Below are 21,582 nucleotides of genomic sequence, written 5' to 3'. Positions count from 1 at the left end.
CACATATATGTATAGGGACGTCCCTCCTTAAATAATTAACCCCTTGACTGGTTCAACCCCTTGACTGGTTCAACAAGTCCCAAGAAAACAGAGGGGAGGGGGTTCTGCTCCCTCTCTCTTCCCTCGATGGATTAACTCAGGTAAGCTGGCCCACCGGGCTACACCTTCCTCTCGTCCAAGTGCTTCAATATGGTTTCCTTGAGGATCTGTTTCATGATTTTTCCAGGGACTGTGGTGAGGCTGACTGGTCTGTAGTTCCCCAGATTCTCCTTCTTCCCTTTTTTAAAGATGGGGACTATATTTGCCTTTTTCCAATTGTCCGGGGCCTTCCCCGATCGCCACGAGTTTTCAAAGATAATGGCCAATGGCTCTGCAATCACATCAGACAATTCCCTCAGCACCCTCGGATGCATTAGATTTGGGCCCATGGACTTGTGCATGTCCAGCTTTTCTAAATAGTCCTTAACCTGTTCTTTCACCACTGAGGGCTGCTCACCTCCTCCCCATACTGTGTTGCCCAGTGCAGCAGTGTGGGAGCTGACCTTGTCTGTGAAGACCGAGGCAAAAAAAGCATTGAGTACTTCAGCTTTTTCCACACCATCTTTTAATATGTCTTGTGAAAAATAAACTGTTGCACTGTACAATCTTTATAGCTATTAGACTGTTAATTGGCATCTATCAAAGATGTGCTACTAAAAGTTAGCATTCTCCACCTCTTGCACTTTAATCCTCAAATAAATGAACATTAGACATTCTTAAGATGCTGAAACTTCGCAAAAAGGAATATTTTCCAACCATGAAATTTTGGCCCATGTGTCCTACCCCTGTATCGGCCAGGGGAATGCCGAAGTCAGCCAAGGAGCTTGAACCTATGTGACATGACTTGGCCTCAGTCCCATTGTCCACATCACCAAGTCACCACCACAGCTGGCCTCTTGCTGGCAGAGAAGTCAAGGACAGACTAGGCGTAGGTTTTACTCTTACGCCCCTTTTCCCTCAGCAAGAGTGAATCTGGCCCCTTGTTTGAACAGTATAACATTTATTCTGCTTCCTCCCAATTAAGTTCCCTTCTTGTTAATGGGAGTTGTGCACACATATTAAGAAAACTGAGATGCCTAATATATATGTACAGAGAGAGAGGTAGAACAGGTGGGACCAAACTTTTCTATGGGAAGCAGAGTTAAAGCAATATTACATGAGTTTAGATTATTTTAATTTATATTGTAGTGATTAGTATTTTGCACCCTAATAACTACCTTGAGCATGGCTCACTTCAGTTTTCCTCTGAATTGCAGGAATCTCTACAGTAGTAAAACCACATTGCTTTTGGGGGACATTACAGTGCACAGTCTTTCCCTTCTAGTTGAATAGAAGAACTTTCACACTTGTACCAGTCTGTCTGTCCATAATCAACTCAGCTCAGCAATCAGATTGTTGTTTTCACATTTCATGAATATTTGGCAGTGTGCCACCCACTACTGTAGAAGAATGTTGAAATGTTTTCGTCCTGCCATTGTTACAGCCCTGTTGGGTTTCTCTAATTCTAGTTGGCTACCTTCCAGCATTGCTCCATTTGATTCAAAATGTTTCAGCCTAGGTTTTAATCTAGATGGCACTCTCCTCTTACATTTCTTCTCTACCAAAGGGAGGCTATACTGGCTCATTGCAAACTATCATTAATTTGTTTTTGAAATTGAAAGCACATCATCAAGTTTCTGCACCTTGCTTTAGTGCAGATCCCTGCATTCGGATTAGCTACTAATCAGTATACTACTAGTATGCTGCATGGCTGTTGAGAAATAACCATACATTTATTATGCAAATTAGTACTCCTCAGCCAATCAGAATACAGAGCTTTGCAACACAAACATGACCACACTACTGTAAATCATTTACAGTACAACTGTACTCCAATTCCCTCAGACAATTCAGTTTTGGCAAATTTATTTTATATTCCAGGATTTTTTAAAAAATGAACAACTTCTTGTTGTTGGTCACTCATATCCAGAATCAGCATGTTTCCCCATTTCTCTGGTCTCCTTCCATCTGGGTTTTTCCCCAGCCTAATTTCATGTACCTATCCTGTGTGACTAATTTGCTCATGTCCCTGCTGGACTGCTCCACTCAGCCATGATCATCACTGGCATGAAGGAGAATGAGCCCTCCTCAGAGGGAAGGTGGTACAACTTATCAAGCAGAAAAAGAACACAAGGGGAGCAGAGAACTTAAAACCAGACCAAGTGACTTGGGCTGATAGGATCAGACACCAGTGTCATATCAGAGAATCAAGCTTTAGATGAAAGGCACCTAAGTGCTTCTCTGCTCAGCTGGAGCTAAGAAAATTGGTCTTTATCTTCTGAGGCTCAAAGCATGTGCAACTTCCAGTCTAATCACTATGGCCCAAATCCTTAAAAGTATTTAGATGCTTAGGATGGGATCCATGAAGGGACTTAGGCATTGCATGCTGAAAGTCACAGCACCTAACTTTTAGGCACCTGGAAAATAACAGGAAGAACACTGTTCCACAAAGCTGAGTTAGGTGTCTAGGCCCCCTATACAATGAACAGGGAGAAACAGGCACCTAAGAATGCAACCCACAAAGCCAGCATGCTAGGCCTGGAGCTGTCTGAGTTAGCCAATGGGAGATGACAACTAGAGGGCTAAACACCACATCTCTTTCTGAGATAAGCACCTAAGTCATGTGCCTCCCTGCAGCCCAATCTCTGTTTAGCAATCCCTGAATGGGAACTACCCACCTGGAGTCAGGCAGCTCTGGTGCCTCTTGGGGGAAGAAAGTGGTGCAGATATAATTTTTAGCCCAGTGGTTAGAACACTTACCTAACATGTGGGAGACCCAGGTTCAATTCCCCCTGTCTGCCAGAGAGGGAAAAGGATTTGAAGAGGGGTCTCCTACCTCTCAGGTGAGTGCGCTAACCACTGAGCTATGGGATATTCTAATGGGGGGAAAGGGCCCTCCCTCGGTGTCTCCTGATGAAGCTATTCCATGGTGGATAAATAATGAAAGAATGATTGGAGCAGGGGGACAGGAACTGGGGTCTCCACATAGAATCATGGAATATCAGGGTTGGAAGGGACCTCAGGAAGTCATCTAGTCCAACCCCGTGCTCAAAGCAGGACCAATCCCCAACTAAATCATCCCAGCTAGGGCTTTGTCAAGCCTGACCTTAAAAAAATCTAAGGAAGGAGATTCCACCACCTCCCTAGGTAATCCATTCCAGTGCTTCACCACCCTCCTAGTGAAAAAGTTTTTCCTAATATCCAACCTAAACCTCCCCCCACTGCAACTTGAGACCATTACTCCTTGTTCTGTCATCTGGCACCACTGAGAACAGTCTAGATCCATCCTCTTTGGAACCCCCTTTCAGGTAGTTGAAAGCAGCTATCAAATCCCCCCTCATTCTTCTCTTCTACAGACTAAATAATTCCAGATCCCTCAGCCTCTCCTCGTAAATCATCCCAGATGGGTGCCCCAGCCACTGGACTACAGAGTAAAAATAACATAAAAACAAGACCAAAAAAAAGGTAGTCAAAAGAGTTTTGGAAAATGTTTAGGTAACAGCTCTAAACTGAAAAAGCTATTTCTGTTGTGCCTGGTTGAGCCCTAATAAAGGCAAAGAAAATTCAGACTGCACAGGGTTGTGTTTTTCCAGTTCCTGCATTATTATTGCAATGGAAAGGCCAAGTCATGTGATCTTTATTCATTTTATAACTTAGTCAAAACTCCTGCTGACTTCTTTGAGAATAAGCCTGAGTGTGGACAGAGATAAAATTAGAGTGAAAACTGAGTTAAGGTCCTGGAAGATTTGGCCCATGGAATATAGAAAAAATTAAAACAAAGTAACAACAAAACCTACATGTAGTTCCTTATGTAAAGAATTTCTTATGCTTCTGAAAAAGCTGTGATTGGTTACTATGGCAACTGACATGAAATGGAAATAAAATGCTTTTAATACAACAAACTGACTTCTCCCCACAAATTTAGAAACTAATCAAAACAGGCTGGAGCAAATGTGTCCTTAAAATATGACAGAGAGAGGATACAGCCGGGATGCAACACAGTGCCGCGTGAAAATCAAGGAGCTGAGACAAGGGTACCAGAAGACCAAAGAGGCAAACGGACGCTCCGGATCCCAGCCCCAGACATGCCGTTTCTACGAGGCATGGCATTCCATTCTAGGTGCGGCTGCCACCACTACCCCACCACTGACCGTGGACTCTGAGGATGGGATATTGTTGACGGCCGCTTCCTCGGAGATGTTAGCGGACGTGGAAGCTGAGGAAGGAGATGAGGAGGACGAGGCAGTCGACAGCGCTTACAACGCTGATTTCCCCGACAGCCAGGATCTCTTCATCACCCTCACAGAGATCCCCTACCAACCGTCCCCAGGCGTTAACCAGGACCCAGAAACTTGCATCACAGCAACTCCCACGGTAGATTTGCCCACGCCAAAGTGGTTCGTGACTGACCGGTAGCTGTCTGGCGTTGCAAGCTTCCAGAGGGCTATGGCCACTCGCTTCTGAACAGTCAGGGCTGCTCGCATCCGGGTGTCCTTGCGCTTCAGGGCAGGGGACAGCAGCTCACAAAGTTCCAGGAAAGTTCCCTTCCGCATCCGAAAGTTTCGCAGCCACTGTGATTCATCCCAGACCTGCAGCACTATGCGGTCCCACCAGTCCGTGCTTGTTTCCCGGGCCCAGAATCACCGTTCCACAGCATCAACATGACCCATTGCCACCATGATGTTCACGGCGCGGGGTCCCGTGCTTTGTGAGAGGTCTGTGCCACTCTCAGACTTCATGTCCTCACCGCGCTGCCGTAGCCTCCTCGCCCGATTTCTCAGCATCTGCCTCTGGAAAAGGTGGACGATAAGGTGCGAGGTGTTGACAACGGCCATAACTGCAGCGATGGTCGCAGCGGGCTCCATGCTCGCAGTGCTGTGGCGTCCGCGCTGTCACTCACCAGAAAAGTGCGCAAACTGATTGCCCGCCGGCGCTTTCAGGGAGGGAAGGCGGGAGTGACGGTTGGATGACGACAGTTACCCAAAACCACCCTCGACACATTTTTTTCCCCAGCAGACATTGGGGGCTCGACCCAGAATTCCAATGGGCAGCGGGGACTGCGGGAACTGTGGGATAGCTGCCCACAGTGCACCGCCTCCAATGTTGACGCTTGCCCCATTAGTGTGGACTCACAAAGTCGAATTACTGTCCTTAGTGTGGATACACACGTTCGACTTTGTAATATCGATTCCACATATTCGATTTAAGTAAAATCGAACTAGTCTTGTAGTGTAGACATACCCTAAGAGTGGTTCAGTTGTGTGTACCATGTGAAAAATTTCTGGGAAAGCCCCTGTTTCTTATAAATATTAGGAAAAGTCTCTCATACACCGGTTCAGTTTTTCATAAATGTAATTTTCACAGCCCAGACTAAAGTTCCTAGGAATAGCTGGTTATGAACTCCTCTTCCTCAGTCAAACTTTAAGACTCCTGTTTAAGACTTCTGTTGCGAAGGTTGGTGTAGTGAGGCCAGGCAGCTGGTGGTTGCACTTGGGAAAAGGGATGACTGAGACATTCCCTGTTGCAGGGTCCTTTAAATATACAAGGAATTCTGTTCATCTCGTTACTATGAGATGACACTTGTTTATGAAGAATCACCTTTTAATGGCTTCTCTCGAAATGGAGTCCTTTGCCTCATGTAAGTAGAACACGATGAAAGAGTTGTAAAAGAAGCTCCAACTCAGGAATGTCACATCACAAGTTCAATTACAAGAACCCCATGATATTTTAAATAATGCAAAATGCTGTGGCAAAGCTGCAGAAAGGTGAGGGACTGCTCTTAACACAACTATTCCATAGGTAAGATTTTTATGGAGCCTTCATGATACTGGCAGGAGTTTTTTGGTTCTTGCATTTATAAATCCAAAACTAAGTTATCCTCTAGCATGTGGTAATGGCCATTGAAGCAAACATTCTCAACCAAGCTGAACCTAGAAGCTTCATTTCTAGGGTATATTGTTTATAACTGCTGTATTGCACAAAACAAACAAACAAAAAAACCAACCCCCCCCCCCACCATTTTCTGCTTTGGAACATAAGGAAGAGATGTGGGTATTAAAATAAAGAATGAAAAACTGGTTGCTCCGCAGTATGTTTGATCTTGTTCTGTATATACCTCTAAGGGAAACAAACTATTCACTGTCTCAACTCCAGTTTAAAGAAGACAACTTATCTGTAAATTAATCATAATATTTCAACAGTTCTCATACCCAATAGCCTCTGGGCATCTTAAAATAAATATGTAGCAGCAGAAAAGACTTAATTCTCTGGAGCAGAAGTTATATAGAAACACACCAAAAATAAAATGAAAACCAAACAAGCTTTAGCTAGGCCACTGCCAATCACTTCATGATTTGTCAGAGCTAGGAGGCAGATGTCTCGGCACAGAACAAAGCAATAAACTTCCATTACAATATGGATCAGGGTTAGCAGTGTCAGCACTCTTGATTTTATAATATACATGTGGCTTCATACTAAGCAGATGCAGTTTTTTAAGCAGACTCTTCAAGAGCTGAAAACTCAAAGGCAGTACTTGCTGAATAGGAACATCACTGCAGTTCGGCAACAGTTAGTGACTATATTTGATCCTAACACCAGTGCCAGATACAGAAAGAAAAGTTAAGCATGTGCATAAATGATAAAATGATTGGGGCCACCAACTTCTTTACTACTTTATTAGAATGAAGGAGAAAAATTAAACAGTTACAAAGAAGTGGAGGCTAACTCACTACTAGGCAAATATAGAGAACAAAAGAGAACTGAAGAAAATTATTCATTTCCACTTTTCCCCATTCAGACCTATTCTGCAACAGAGCTAACAACTTAACTACTTCACTTTGAAGTTTGCTTACGGCCAGAAACAAGTGTATGTGAAGTGACACCTTGTTTGTCAAGGTATCGTCTCTGTATGTGTCTTAAGTTACATCCATGTCACAGGCTCTCCTGAGCCAGGGGAACATCTCACAAAGCAGGCTTGCCTTAATTTTAAAGTACTAAACTGATACTTAATTCAAAATGGCCACCTGGGCTTTAAATCCGATAACAAACAGTCTACTGGTCCACCAAAAAGGGGAGTCAAGTTTCTTGGCTTAAAATAGGGTAGATACTTCCTCCCCTCTCCCAGCTACATCCAGAGCTAGCCTATAGGAGGAGTTGCAGCCATCCCTTTTTATTTTGTCTGCTAGGCACTGATTGGTGCCTGGAGCTCTACACAGCTCTTGGAGATCTGAACTTGCTGCTCTTTTTCTACAAAAGAACACCAGTTTGGGTGGTGTGCTCAGGCAGTAGGGACTTTAGCAAACACCTGATACACCCTTCATGATCTATTGTACTGACAAAACCAAGTTTTTAGTTCTGTTACCATTACAGAATCATTGCAGCTATGGAAGAGTAAAGTGGATTTTATTCTGTTTTGTGAATCGTCAGCAATATTTTAATTGTATATAATTGCAATGTTGTATTTTTAAATGAATCAATCAGAAGACTGAAGAATCTTTCTTACTGGTGATGATGCAAGAGCCAGAAAGAACTCAGCATTCTTTTAAGGTTCCAGTAGAGAATTTAGTGTTTTCAGTCTGCAAAATAGCCTTTTTACTTGCAAACAGAGTGGATTTGGTATGGAAGTAATTGAGAGAGAATAGATATGGAAGCCAATAATGCCATTTTGCTGATTTTATCTTCTCTTTAATTTCTGGCCCACATTACTGTAGTATCTGAGCATCTCACAGTCTTTAATGTATTTTTCCTCACAGCACCTCAGCATCTCTATTTTATAGATGGGGAAATGAGGCACAGAGAATCTAAGTGACTTGCCCAAAGGCACCCAGGAATTCTATGGAATTGAGTCTCAGTCCCCTGAGTCCCAGGCTATTGCCATTGGGCCATCCTTCCTTACCACCCACCTTTTGGACAGCATTGGTCTGAGGTGGGTCCCTCAGCAGAGAGCAGCTACTGCGCTTCTCTGAAATCTCCTGCTGGCAGACTTTTCTACCTTAGCTGCCCTTATATACTGGTTTACACTGGCTTACAGATCTAAATGTATCTCAAAAAGTACAGAGTCTAAATAATAAATATGATGAAATTTTAAGTGCATCTCCAGTGTGAGAGCTGGAAAAAGTGCATTGCTGTATTTACATTTCATCTGAATTTCTCTTTGTATGCAATCCCTAAGCAGTTCGCAAAGACCTTATCAACTGTCCATCTACTCTTTGACTATTCCACTCCGTCAGATTTTGCACATATGAACCATCATAGTTGAAAATGAAAGGAGCTGTGGGCAAACAAAATCATCTCAGAAAGCTAAGAATCGGAATAACATACTTGGAGATAGATTACATAATCAAGAGCTATCTATTACATTAAATGTGGTGATTGAAGATCCTTTGTTCAGTACAACAGGATCATTTTAAGAATAGTCTATCTAGAAGGCTACAGTTTAAAACACCTCCCACACTGCTCTGATTATGTCACTCCCATTCCTTTGAGTTTCTTTACTGGCCTCCTGTCTGCTTCTGCATCAAGTGCAAACTCTTTGTCTTTACCTTCAGTGCTCCACACAACTGTGCATGTGCCCCTTGCTTCCCATTTCATTTTTAATTGGCGTGTGTACGTACCCTAAGTGGCCTCCCTTTTGTCTTTGAAATCCCACTCCACAGCTCAGTACCTTCAGTTAATTTACTTACCCCTGCTAATTTCTATTCTGCTGCTCTCTACCCCTTCCTTCACCCTTGGTCAAAAAAAGACAAGTAACAAAGACTCCCACTGACTTCAATGGGCTTTGGATCAGGCTGAATATAATCTTCTTAATTTGAAAAAAAAAAAATGTCTAACATTCGGTTCCTGTTCCTTTTGAAATCAGTGACAAACTCCTATTGACTTCAATGGCAGTCAGATTGGGTTTCAAGGCCTGTGTTCAATTTTACCTTACTTGCAGTTGTCTTCTCTGTCTGTTCCCTCTCACCTTGGTCTGTTGTGATCATATATTATTAGATGTTTAATTTACACTGTAGCTCTTCAGGGTAGAGATCTGGTTTTCCTACAGAGTACAATGTATCTGTAAAATACCAGTAACACCTGCAGTGCTATGGATCCAATCCATAATAATAATAATAAATAAAATAAAATAATAAAATAATAATAATGTTGGACTATTGTTTGGTGTCAGCATTTTCAAAATATTTGTAGCATTTGGGCTCATCTGACATCCGTCTTGACTTTCTAAAACAAACTGCCACCTTGTGGTACAATTTGAGACAAGTCTGTAGAAAATTAGATCTATAGAGATCTAGGATTTTTTGCCCCTCCCAGTGGTCTTCAGAGTTTCACCTTTTTTTTCCAAAATAAAAAATCCAAGATATACTACTCCACATTCGGAGATAAAGTTTTATTATGATTATTTGTCAATCCAAAACATAGGGCCATTTCTAACAAAACTTTACTCATACAAGTAAAATCACATTGAATCCTGTTGGATTACTCATACAACTAAAAATTTGTAGGACCAGGCCCACACACATAACATAACCTTATAATTAAGGCTACGATTATGTCATGGAAGTCACAGAATCCGTGACTTCCAGAGACCTCCCTGGCATTTTCTGCTTCAGCCCCAGGGGCTGCGGAACTCTGGAGCTGGCAGCCAACAGGGGCCCCAGAGGTCTCAGCTGCTGCAGGTGGCAGGGCTGCCCGCAGCTCCCAGTCTCTGTGGGTGGTCCTGCATCTACCGGCCGCTGGCCCCGCAGCTCCAAGCCATAGCGGGTGGCGGGGTGACCACCGCAGCTCCAAGTCGTGGTGGGGGGATCCTGGAGCCACAGCAGCACTGGGTGCTGGACCCCCCCTTCCCATTTTATCAGTTATTTTTAGTAAAAGGTCAGGTGTACTACCGGACAGGTCACGGGCTTCCGTGAATTTTTGTTTATTGCCCGTAACCTGTCCGTGACTTTTACTAAAAATAACTGACAAAACCTTAGCCTTACTTATAATTATATCTATTTTTTCCTGCAAAGTCAACAGTGTTTTGAGACTGCTATATATTACAATCAGTTTCAAAGCTAGGGTCTGATTCTCATTAACACTAAGGTTCCAGATATTTATGCCCATTTTAATACCCTTTACACTGCCAGAGTGATATAAAGGGGTTTTAGCATTAATGAGAGTCAGACCCATAGAATAGATCTTTCAACGTCTCACTCACTAGGTTGCAAGACTCTGTATACAGCTTAGATCAGTGATTTATTTAAACTAGATGAAAAACTAGTACTGCATATAAACACAAAAGCTTTGTTAAGGTGAAGTTATAGTTGCAGCCACCTATTGGTATTTTGATTATATAGCATCTTTTGAGAACGTAGTAGTTAATACAAATGTTAGGAACCCAGGCAATGCAGCAGATGTAACAGGGCCATCCACCAATGAGAATGAAAGAAGGATTTATACAAAAGACATCATGACTGTATGAAAAGTCCTTCACTGAAACTAATCTCAAGTTAAAGCTAGGCCCAAACAACTACCACGAGCCCACACCAAAGAACTAGTTTTATCCTTCTGCCCATGTGGCAATGGTAGAGATCTGAGCAGTCCGTTGCCTCACTGGAGTATGTCTTATTATGTATTCTTTAGCAATTCTGCATGTGGTTTAGATTCAGAAGAGGCAGCAGTACTTGAACTGAACAATCAGAACTAAAAAAGATGGAGATATTCAGGGCCGGCTCTAGCGTTTTTGCCGCCCCAAGCAGCAAAAAAAAAAACAAAAAAAACCCGCTTCATTCTACGGCAGCAATTCGGCGGCAGGTCCTTGCTACGCTGGTGCCTGGAGCCAGCTCTGGAGATATTATGACCCCTAGAGCATCCCAGTACCAGAGGCCAAGAGGCTCACTGGTATCTGATAATGAGTTTCAGCTGGCCTGACCAATTCAGTGTACTCCAACTCACAGGGGTTATGATCTGTATATAAAAGGTGTCATGCACTGTGTTTTTGGAAAACTATTAACTCACTTATTAATATTCCTGTGGGATGTATGTATGCGGTCTGTACTAAGAGCTGTGTATATACATTGGCATGACGACTAAAATGTGTTTACGGCAGGCGTGTCTTGGGGAGTTGGTAAACAGGCCTGCCCTAGACAAAGGAATTTGTCTACGGCACCAGCCCACTCATCAGGCAGTGACAATGAAGGTCAATTCACATAGAAGGTAAACAAAGGTATCAAGCTAACAAGTGGGAAAGGTGACAGCTTCCAGCAGGAAAGAGAAACTTTATCTGGACTATAAAGAAGGGGATCTGAACCTCAAGTGGCAAGCAATTGAATCACCTGATTTAAATACAGTAACGTGTATATAAAGTTTATACTGGTGATTAATATCATAGTAAAATGTATGCATTAACACTATATAAGGAATTATGGATACTCATGGATATTAGGCTTCACAGTCTGTATCCAAACAAAAGAGAAACAGGTCTCTTCCAGACAGGAGGGAAATGTCACAGATGGAATGTTACCTGTCTACTATATAAATTAAAGATGGTGGAATCAAAACCCTGGAAACCCAATTTACATACAGAGGGATGGGAAGCCCACAGGAAGAGAAAAAAAGCATGAAGTCATCCTGCCTCTTGAAACAAGGCCATTAAACTTTGGAAGATATAAGCATGGGTGGCGGGTATCATAGGCTGGGGGCGGCTGTGCCTCTCCAAACACCCAGGCGTGGCTCCACCCCCAGGCAGCCTCCTCCTGCTTCCCACTTTGTGGCTCTTCCCCTGCCTGTGCCATGGCCCCGGATTGGGGTGGGGCTGGTGCTGGGCTTGGTCCTGGGCCCACGGCGCACCGGGGTTTGGCGTTGAGCCGCCCATCTGGTGCTCCGGCGCGTGGGGGAGGTTGGGGGCCCTTGAGGGCTGGGACCACGCCACCCGCCCACCCAGCGCTCTGGGGCTGGGGCCACGCTGGGTGGTCCCAGCGCACCCAGCCCTGGAGCGCCCATCAATCATTTTGGAGCACGTCCCTCGGCCTGCTCTGTATTTGCCCATGGTGTGAAAATGTCAAGTGGTTTTACACCTACAGTTTCAAAAGTAGCCACTTATCTTGGGTGCCCAACTTGAGACATCTTGGGTCTGATTTTTATTGCTGCTAAACACCTGCAGCTCCCATTGAATGTAGTTGGATTTGTGGGTACCAGGGACCCTTGAATTGAAGCAGTGGGCATTCAGCACCTCTGGAAAACCATGTCCAAAGTGTTTCAAATTGAGCATTCGAAGGGTGAGTCACCCAAAATAAATGGCCATTTTTAAAACTGTGGCCCTCAACTGTGTGCATGGCAGACTGTGTACAATTCTAGGCTGTGTGTGTGAAACTATAGTGGGTAACGTTTTCCAATGCTATGCCATGAGGCTTTTGTACTGCAGTTCTGTGACAACGAAGGTTGGTGTGTCAAGAGCAGAGCTGGGTAGAAAGTGGTAATTCTGTTTCCTGGAGGATTTTGAAATCCAGGTTAAATATAATAACGATTCTCTTCCCAGCTCTACTGGAATCCTGGCTCTCGGGTAGCCAGCTGGTAGGCTGCCCTGGAGCCAGGGAGCCTGAAAGTCCAGGCTGCTCAGGAGCTGTGAGCCTAGAAATTTGGGCTCTTAGGGCTTCCATACTCTTGGCTCCCCATCAGCTTGCCAGGCAAGCTGCCAAAAAGCCTGGAGCCTGGGCTGCCAAGGAGCTGGCTGGGGGACCTGGCAAGAAACCTGGCTGCTGGCCAGTGGAATTGTGTTGACATCAACATAGTCACATGAAACGTTTTCATTTTGATCAAAAAAAGTGTTGTCAATTTTTTTTCAATCCAGCTCCAGCAAAACGGCTAATATGGAAAGTGCTGTAATGGGTCTCGTTACTTGCAAACGATAAGACAAGCAGGTAGAGTTCTGGCAAGAACCTTGCTTATAATGAAGACTCACAGGTCTTGAACTCGGGTCTGTCGGCAGCTTTCATGTCCTGGTTGCCGTCTGGTGGCTTGCTAATCACTAGTGGGCTGAGTGGTTAATGGAACCCTGGCCCCAGCAAAGGCACTGCTCACGGAATCTTGACTGGAGGAGCGCCCAGTCCCACCTGTTGATCTGACCATGCTTTGTAAGCTGGAAGGAGGCACAGGAAGTTGTCTGTGCAATTGGGCAGATTACTGGCTGGCTGCTACCTTGGACCCTGCCTTCTTGCCTGACTCCTGAGCCCAGCTAGCCTGACTTGTCCCTAATTCCTGCTTTCTTGATACTTGACTCAACTCCTGACTTGACTCATGCTCTGACCCTTGAGTTGACTTCTGACTCTGCTCCGACCACTAGGGCTGACCACCCAAGCCCTGGTCGTGATGCTTACTGCTTTCCCTGAGAAATGATACCAGAGTTAAGCACCTTTTAATTTAATTTTAATATTTTTTACACCGGATAAAAGTCTGATTAATAAACTTCTTCATATTGGTCTCATAGCCACGGCTGTCTGTGCTTGCTTTGACGGAACTCAGAATATGGTGACATCCAAGATAGGCATTTCAATGTCTGAAATGCTCCTTAAATAGAACAAACAGATCAGCATGACTTAGTGATAAAATTACCTTCTGGTTTACAGGCTCTCCAGCATGCGACTGCACTATAGGGAACTCAGCACACCCCTCTGTGCATAATATAAACAAACACAGTTGAGAATAGACCCAGGTGAGACATATACAAAAGGAGAGAGCATGGAAGAAAGGATTACTCGGGCTGCGACTGCCAAGTTAATGAAAAAAGCTTTTCTTGAAGCTCTAAAATCAAATGACTACAAAACGCTGGAAGATATTTTGATACAAAAGCAAATAGATGTGGACACAGTGTTTGAAGTGGAAGATGAGAACCTGATTTTGGCATCATACAAACAAGGTAAAAGCAGCAGCAGCTGCTGCTGCATTTGCAAAACCTAAGCAAACTGGTCTTAGTAACTTACTTTTGCAGAAGCAATTGTCGTGTTTTCTCCCTTCAAAATGTTACTGCTTAAATTGATTCATGAGCTATGACCTACATAACCAGTCAAAGGTAGCTCGGCCTTATGCTTCTTAGGGTAGCCCCTGATGATCCCAAATATATTTATATGGAGATTAAAAACTAATGGGTTAATACTGCTCCCTCCTCTGTGACCATGTAAGTCACCAGGAGCTGAATAACTGGTGTGCTACCGCTGCAGTATGCCTCCTATTTCAGAGGCTCCTTACATCTTATCTGGTGGTTTAGGTTGAGGGAAGGCCCACCACCATCCTCAGACCTGTAGGTTCAGGAAAGCCTGGAGAAAGGATTCCTTTGCTCTTCCCCCCCGCAGAGCACCCTAGAGCACAGCCAGAATATGTAAATATATTGGTATATATAAATTCCCTGTACAAACCCAATCAATCCACATGAACAAGCCCACCCAGAAACCTATGTTGTTTCAAGCTTCCCATTTTCAGCTTCTAGTAAAAATAGAGTATATTCCCCTTAGTTCAATCCCCAGGAAATGCCCTAGGTCTTGAATGTTATTTGATGGGAGATGTTTTCTTTTTCAAAATCATAGCATTGAGATGCCATAGTCTATTGTTAAATCAGAACAAGTAATCTATTGCCACCCTGGGAAAACAGTCAAAACAAACACTTCAGCCACGGAATCCTCTTCACGGGATGGAAAAAAATAAACAAGCTCATAGCTAGGCACTGACCAATTTCCAACAAATTTATATCTTAAAGCAATAAAGCAGGTTTTATGCTCAGCAAGCATCAAAACATCCCAATATTTACTTTCTGCAAGATTTTCTCACATGAATCTAAGAAGCAATCAGCCACCTTTTTCAGGTATTAAGCACACACGGAAATAAACACCTTCAGTTCAATCTCTCAGCTAGTACAACAAATAACCTTTTTTTGTCCATGTTTGAAGGGCTAATAATTTCACCTTTGCTTATTTCCTGTGTATTCGATACATGGTTTTTGCTTCTCTGGTTTCAAAGAGACAATGGTGATGCACAATCAATATTTGTTTTACTTGGATGGGATCTGAACAATCTCACACAGTGATGAATATAACACCTTAAAATATTGTCTCTTGTATTGCTCTCAGACTAAAGAAAGTTCATGTGTTCCTACAAATTTAACCCATCTTATTTAAAATGTGCAAATTGAATGAAGACGGCCATAGATCTATCCCCTTTGGAGGGGTCTTTCCTCCCTCATGAGGCACACGCACCTGTCTCCCCAAATCACAACAATGCAATTATTCTCTTTGTTGCTTGAGGGCATTCCACTGACTCTAGGGGAAATCCTGTCTTTGTTGAACAGCCTGAATAACTAGGCTTTGATAAAGGGAGATCCAGGAGGGCAGAAAGAAACCATCCTCATGAAAGCCCTGATCCTAATTATTCAACTCAATGGGAGCTTTGCCAGGAGCTTTGTAGGATCAGAATAGGATGATACTATATCCCCATGGCTGCTCTGTTTCCTCCCTTGAGGGGAATGGCTGGTGGATTCAGGTAGGACTAGTCTTCTCTGCCCAAACTCTTTCACTTTCCTGTTCCTGGACCGCTCCTGGAAATAGCCCGTGCCCTGGGGCACAAGAAGCCTCTATGAGACAAAACTATAAAAATGGTATAGTGGTGTTTAATGCTTGCTCTTGTGTATTTAGCAAGAGCTTCCATATCAAATTTGTACCATTTATAGTTTACAAATAAGAATTTTCGAGCTACCAACTCACAGGCTCAGCTTGGTATCTGAAAAATCAAAGCAGGGCTCTTTCTGTATGCCATAGCTCATTGGCAACAAGAAAGACTGGAATCTGAATCTAGCTGGCCAACTTTGTAGTCGATGTATGAGTCAGGCAACTTGCTCTTCTGCATCTATATAGGCTGTGCCATACTGGTAGTAATAAAAGCTTGTATTTCTCCACAAAATAAACTGATACATCTTGGAAGCAGATAGCCATAGTATTAGAATGCTGCATTCACAGCTACTTTTATGACTAACATTTAAATGAAAATCAAGCATTTTATAGAGTTTTTTTAAAAACTACATTACCTAACAAAGCATATGATAGATATGTACTTGCCAATTTAATTATGAGGAGAGTGAATTACACCCACTGGAAGAGGAAAACAACAAACATTACAAGAACAAGTTATATACTACCTGTTCCTATTTTTTCTCTCTAAAATAGTATATATGTCTAATGCAACTATGTTAATGTTACATTAGGGATGAACATTTAATGTCATGTATGCTAGGAAGTGCAGAAATTAAGTTTCCAATTACCTTGATCCCAATGTACGTTCTGAATATTTTTGGGGTATGCATTTTATGCCATAGCAGTATTAAGCCTACGGATTTATCCACCATGCGGGGAGGAGAACGGCCGGGGTGTGTGTGTTATGGGAGGGGGAAAGACAGAAATAGAAAATTTTATATATGTTCAATGCAGTTCAATCTTACATATCGCATTTCCTGAATTTTAACTGAAACTTATCTTTGTCTTAATGTACATTTTTGTACTTAGAACGGGTAGTGGTTAGAGAACAGGACACAAGCTCTGTAACTCTGCTGCTCCTGCTCCAGTTTATTTTCTTTTACTTTTATATAGCTTATTAAAATCACCACTTCTGAGACTATGTGCAATCATCAAGAACCAGGCATGTTTTGGGTACAATAGGGGGATGCTGGTGGGGAACACACTAAGTTCACTACAGACGCTGTGCCGGGTGGAGAAGATAAAATAGCTGTGCACATTTCTAAGTTCTGCTTTTTTAATGTGGGTGCTGTCGTGTCCTGCTGAGTGCTGGCCAGTAGGTTTGGCCTAATTAGGGTGACCAGATATCAAGTGTGAAAAATCAGGACAGGGGTATGGGGTAAGAGGGGCCCATATAAAAAAAAGCCCCAAATGTCAGGACTGTCCCTATAAAATCAGGACATCTGGTCACCCTTGTGCAGACTGGCAAAAATGACACAATATTTGATCTAGCGCCATTCTAATTTTGGTGGCTTGATGATCGGTGCGATTAGGAGAATCCACCTCAGAACAGTAGTGATGACTGGTGATCAGGCCACTGTGTGCAAGAGCACCACCTTCTGGTCAGAGAGAAACTGGGAGAGTGAGACGGGAATCAGGAGCAGCAGCAGCCACCCTGCTCCTTCACCCTCCAGGCCCAGAAGGAAGATGTCAGCGATGGCCATGATGCTGTTTTCAAGTGTAATGGGTTCTGTAATGTGAGCCTGTTTCTCAAAGAAAAAAATACCACTGTTGCAAGATATTGCTACAGGGTAAAATGTCGAGGGAAGAGGGGGTATCAGCAAAATTGCCAGAAAGAACAGTGAACATTTTTGGAACCAAATTTCATGCAAAAATGTCATTGCCATCACACGGACCTACACCTGTGAAGGGTAGCAGGTGACAGTAAGTCTGTAATACTGCTGCAGCTACGTTGCAAGGGGGCAACCATGCAACATGCATCATGAGCCCTTCCACAGGAAGGCAGACCCCAGACCCTGATGTGAAATCCTGAGATCTCCTACCCAACAACAACATGATGTGCTACCTGCTGAGTCAGAGGTCTAACTAAGAGTACTGCATTAGAACCTAGGGGTGCGATACTCAGCTCTCATTAGACATGCTCATGATAGGTCTCCTTGATGTAGTGTGCTAAATATGGTAGTGTAGCCACAGTAGCATGGGCTAGCCAACCTGAGTACAAACCCACCAGAACCCCCCACGTTGGTACTCCCCACAGCTTGCCGGTGCTGCCTCTTGCTGCTTCCCATACTACCCCAGCTACACTACTATTTTTAGCTCACTAGCTCTAGGAGAACTAGTGCATGTCCAACATGAGCAGGGAAGCACACCAACTCCTAGTGTAGATGTAGCCTGAGTGCAGCTTTTTATTCAAATGTAGCATTTGCTCAGCTCTTACCAGATCAAAGATCCTATTTTCTTTTTATTCAGTCTTGGAGGTTGCAGGAATTCAAAACTACACTTTGAGTACAGTTACGTGGCAATTCATCTGTTCAAAAATCAATCCATTCCACCTGCATGCTGGCAGTGCTTAATGAAAGTAAGGTTATTACTCCAGAGCACTTTGCATACACTAGACCCTAACTGATTAAATTACATTAAGATAAATTAAAGCTGAACTCCAACACCCTTCCACCCCCCTCCAATTAGTCTAATTTAATGGCTCATCTGGAAGATTCTTATTCAAGGCTGGTAATGCATCTTCAATTTTACAGGATATTGGCTGCCTAGTTATAAATTAAAATCATCTTGGGCCACTGGACTGCACATATCAGCCCTGTATGGATATCTGGAGAGCCTCATGGTACTGTTAAATCACAAAGCGGCCATCAACTACAAGCCAAATGGGAAAGCTGCTATCCACGTGGCATGTGACGTGGCAAACGTTGAGTGTCTCACGATCCTTTGCAACCACGGAGCGAACGTTAACTGCTTTTCACTGAGCGGCCACGCACCCTTACACTTCTGTACAACAACGGCCTCTGTGCCTTGTGCCCAGCAGCTCATTTGGAGAGGTAAGTCAGACTATAACTTAGGCAGACAAGTACCTCTGAGGTTTAGCAGGAGTTTAAGGGTCTGTATTATTCTGTTAAGAAGCAAATAATCATATTTCATGCTTTTATAGCCCCCTAGTGCTTCACAAACGATGCCTATAGAGCCCCACTGAAACACAGTCAACTAGGAGGAGGGCAGCAGCCCAGCTGCAGTTTGGAGAGCAGGAAATTTCAATCCAGGGCAAACCCTTCCTCATGCCAAAAGTGGTCTTTAATGTCCACACAGAGTAGGCAAGGCCTCAGCTGTAAAAATAAATGCACACAGTCATAATGTACACTGGCGTTTGTATCTTTGATAGATAAACCGAGTGTGTTTTTCATTTGAGTTTAGCCCCTTCCTCCCCCCAAAAGCCTACAGCTTTGTCTTTGTCCTGAAGTTACAGGAAGTGTGTGCGTGTAGGTGGGGGGTAATTCCCATTGACTTCAATGGAAGCAGGATAAGCCCTTAAAATAACTGCAAAGGAAGAAAATAAAATCAATATTACTTACAACCCGCCCACTCCAAGCTATCTTCAAAGAACATTATTAAGTTGCTAAGTCAAATACTCAAAAATTAGGAAATACCAGAATTAATGTTGCCAGTGCAAGCCTAGTCTGGTCCCTTTGTCCATATACATTAGGATACAGTCTATAATTACATGATCACAGGACTTCTGCCTCCTTAAGCACCGAATGGATAGTACTCGTGCATGAATGAACCAACCAGTTATTCAGTAGCTTGGTTTATCCTTGTTAATTGTGTGGCTCCGGCTTTATTTACTGCAGACTCTGGGTCTGGGTCCAGGCTCTGAAGACAATTATTGCTTTCTGTCATGGGGTCTCTCACCACACTGGTGCCTCCTGCTGGCCATTTCGGGAATTAGCTCTGGTCAGCAGGTGTGCCCTCCGGTGGTGGTGGCTCTCCCATTCTCATCTCTGCCTGCAGACCCACTACAGTTCCAGTCTCACTGCCTCTGCTTCGTGGCACAGCCCTCCGGCTATGTCACACTCCAAGTTCCCCCCTTCTGGGGACGGGGGTGGGTGGGTGAAGACTTCTTTTGCAACAGTCTAGCCGCTTCTCACAGCGGCTTGGCAATCAATAGCCTGGCTGCTTCTTCAGTGGCCAGTGGGGGGTCCCAGCCCAGGGATGCTGTAAACAACAGCTTTCCACTACCCCTCCTTTCTTTCTCCACCAGTCTGTCTCAATTCCCTGGGCCACTTCCCTGCACCCTCTTCCCAGGGCCTCAGGCCTGCAAGCCCTATTCACAAAGCTAGTCTCTGCAGCCCTCTAGCTAGGAAGGAAGGTGCCCTGCCTGCCTGCCCGCCCACCCCCACCCAGCTTCCAGCTTCCAGCTTCCAGCAGTAGACTCCCTTGGTCTGAGCTGCAGCTTCCTTTTATATGGGCCAGCTGGGCCCTGATTGGTTGGTCCAGCAGCTGCCCTAATTGGCTGCAGCCACTGCCCTAATTGGCTGTTTTCTTGCAGTAAATCCAGGCTGGGTTTTAACCCTATCAGGGCCTGTGCAGGGCAGATGCCCCATCACACTTTTCTTCTGGGTTTTTCTATGGCACTCATCAGTATAGTATCTGAGCACTTCACAAACACTAATGAATTTATTTTCACAATACCTCTGTGAGATGAGCTGGTTTCATTATCCCCATTTTACAGATGGAGAATAGAGGGGCAGAGAGGCTAAGGTCAAAAGTGTCCACTAATTTTGGCAAATTTGAGACTGATTTTTCAGAGTATTTAGCACTATATAGCACTTTCTATGTTCAAACCACAGCTCCCATTGACTTCAATTGCAGCTGTGATTACTCAACATTTCTGAAAATCAGACCTTAGGGTATCAAGTCAGGCAGCTTGAAAATGAGGGACACCCAATTTGTGACTGTGTATGAAAAGTTTGATGCAAGTGATTTCCCTTGTATCACATAGGAACCCTGTGACAGAGGCAGGGATAAAATCCAGTTCTCCAAAGCAGTATTCAACTGCCTTAACCATGAAACCATGCTTTGTCTTCCTGCAGTCCCTTTCATGCCTTCTGTCATGTCCAGGTCATGTGTGACCAGACCTACTAGTTGGAGCCAGAATCTGCAGTCACGAGACAGGACTCCTGGGTTGGGATACCAGGAGGTCAGAAGCAGGAGACAAACTGGAGATCAGAACCCCAAGTTAGGAACCAAAGTCTAGGTTGGGACAGGCTACCAGCGGGTCAGAGGTAGGAGACAAACTGAAGGTCAGCAACCACAGGTCAAGTTGGGTTGGAATGCCAGGAAATTGAGCCGGGGAGTGGGTAGTACAAGCCACACAGCCCAGAGCAGGGTGAAACCTAATTGTTCAGACAGCTTCCTGTTCCTGATGCTGGCTAATCAGCTGCTTTGAGACTCTGCCAATTGCACCTCAGGATGGGCACTCACACTGGGGCTGGGCTTTATGGGTCTCAGATAGGCTATTGCTAATAGGCTGCTAGGTGGAGGATTGGCGCAGGGCTATACCCATGAATAGGGTTACCATATTTGAACTTTCAAAAAAGAGGACACTCCGGGGGTGGGGTGTAGCCCCGCCCCCTAGCCACTCCCTCCCAATTCCCGCGCCCCTGACTGCCCCCCACAGAACCCCCAACCCATCCAACCCTCCCTGCTCCTTGTCCCCTGATTGCCCCTTCCCGGGACCCCTGCCCCTAATCACCCCCCGGGACCCCACCCCTTATCTAAGCCTCCCTTATCTTTGTCCCCAACTGCCCCCTCCTGAGACCCCCCCACCCTACCTGTCCCCTGACTGTTCTGACTCCTATCCACACCCCTGCCCCCGCCAGATCCCCGAGACTCCCACGCCTATCCAACCGCTGCCTGTTCCCTGACTGCCCCGTCCCCCCGAACTTCCAACCCATCTAACCCTCCCTGTCCCCTGACTGCCCCAATCCCTCTCCACACCCCTGCCCCC

The 21,582-nt window shown here is 44.4% G+C and overlaps 1 protein-coding gene across 1 annotated transcript in view; it reads left to right on the top strand.

The window, feature by feature from the left end:
• Positions 1-13,788: 13,788 nt before the first annotated feature.
• Positions 13,789-21,582, top strand: part of ASB4 (ankyrin repeat and SOCS box containing 4) — a 21,532-nt gene continuing 13,738 nt past the window's right edge. Inside the window, exons 1-2 of the mRNA XM_024212872.1 lie at positions 13,789-13,966; positions 18,320-18,619. Of these exons, the coding sequence (XP_024068640.1) occupies positions 13,789-13,966; positions 18,320-18,619 (478 nt within the window). The remainder of the gene's footprint in view (positions 13,967-18,319; positions 18,620-21,582) is intronic.

This window comes from Terrapene carolina, unplaced genomic scaffold (genome assembly GCF_002925995.2).
Source record: "Terrapene carolina triunguis isolate 2854851 unplaced genomic scaffold, T_m_triunguis-2.0 Scaffold84, whole genome shotgun sequence".
NCBI lineage: Eukaryota > Metazoa > Chordata > Testudines > Emydidae > Terrapene > Terrapene triunguis.
This window is presented reverse-complemented; position numbering and strand designations above follow the sequence as displayed.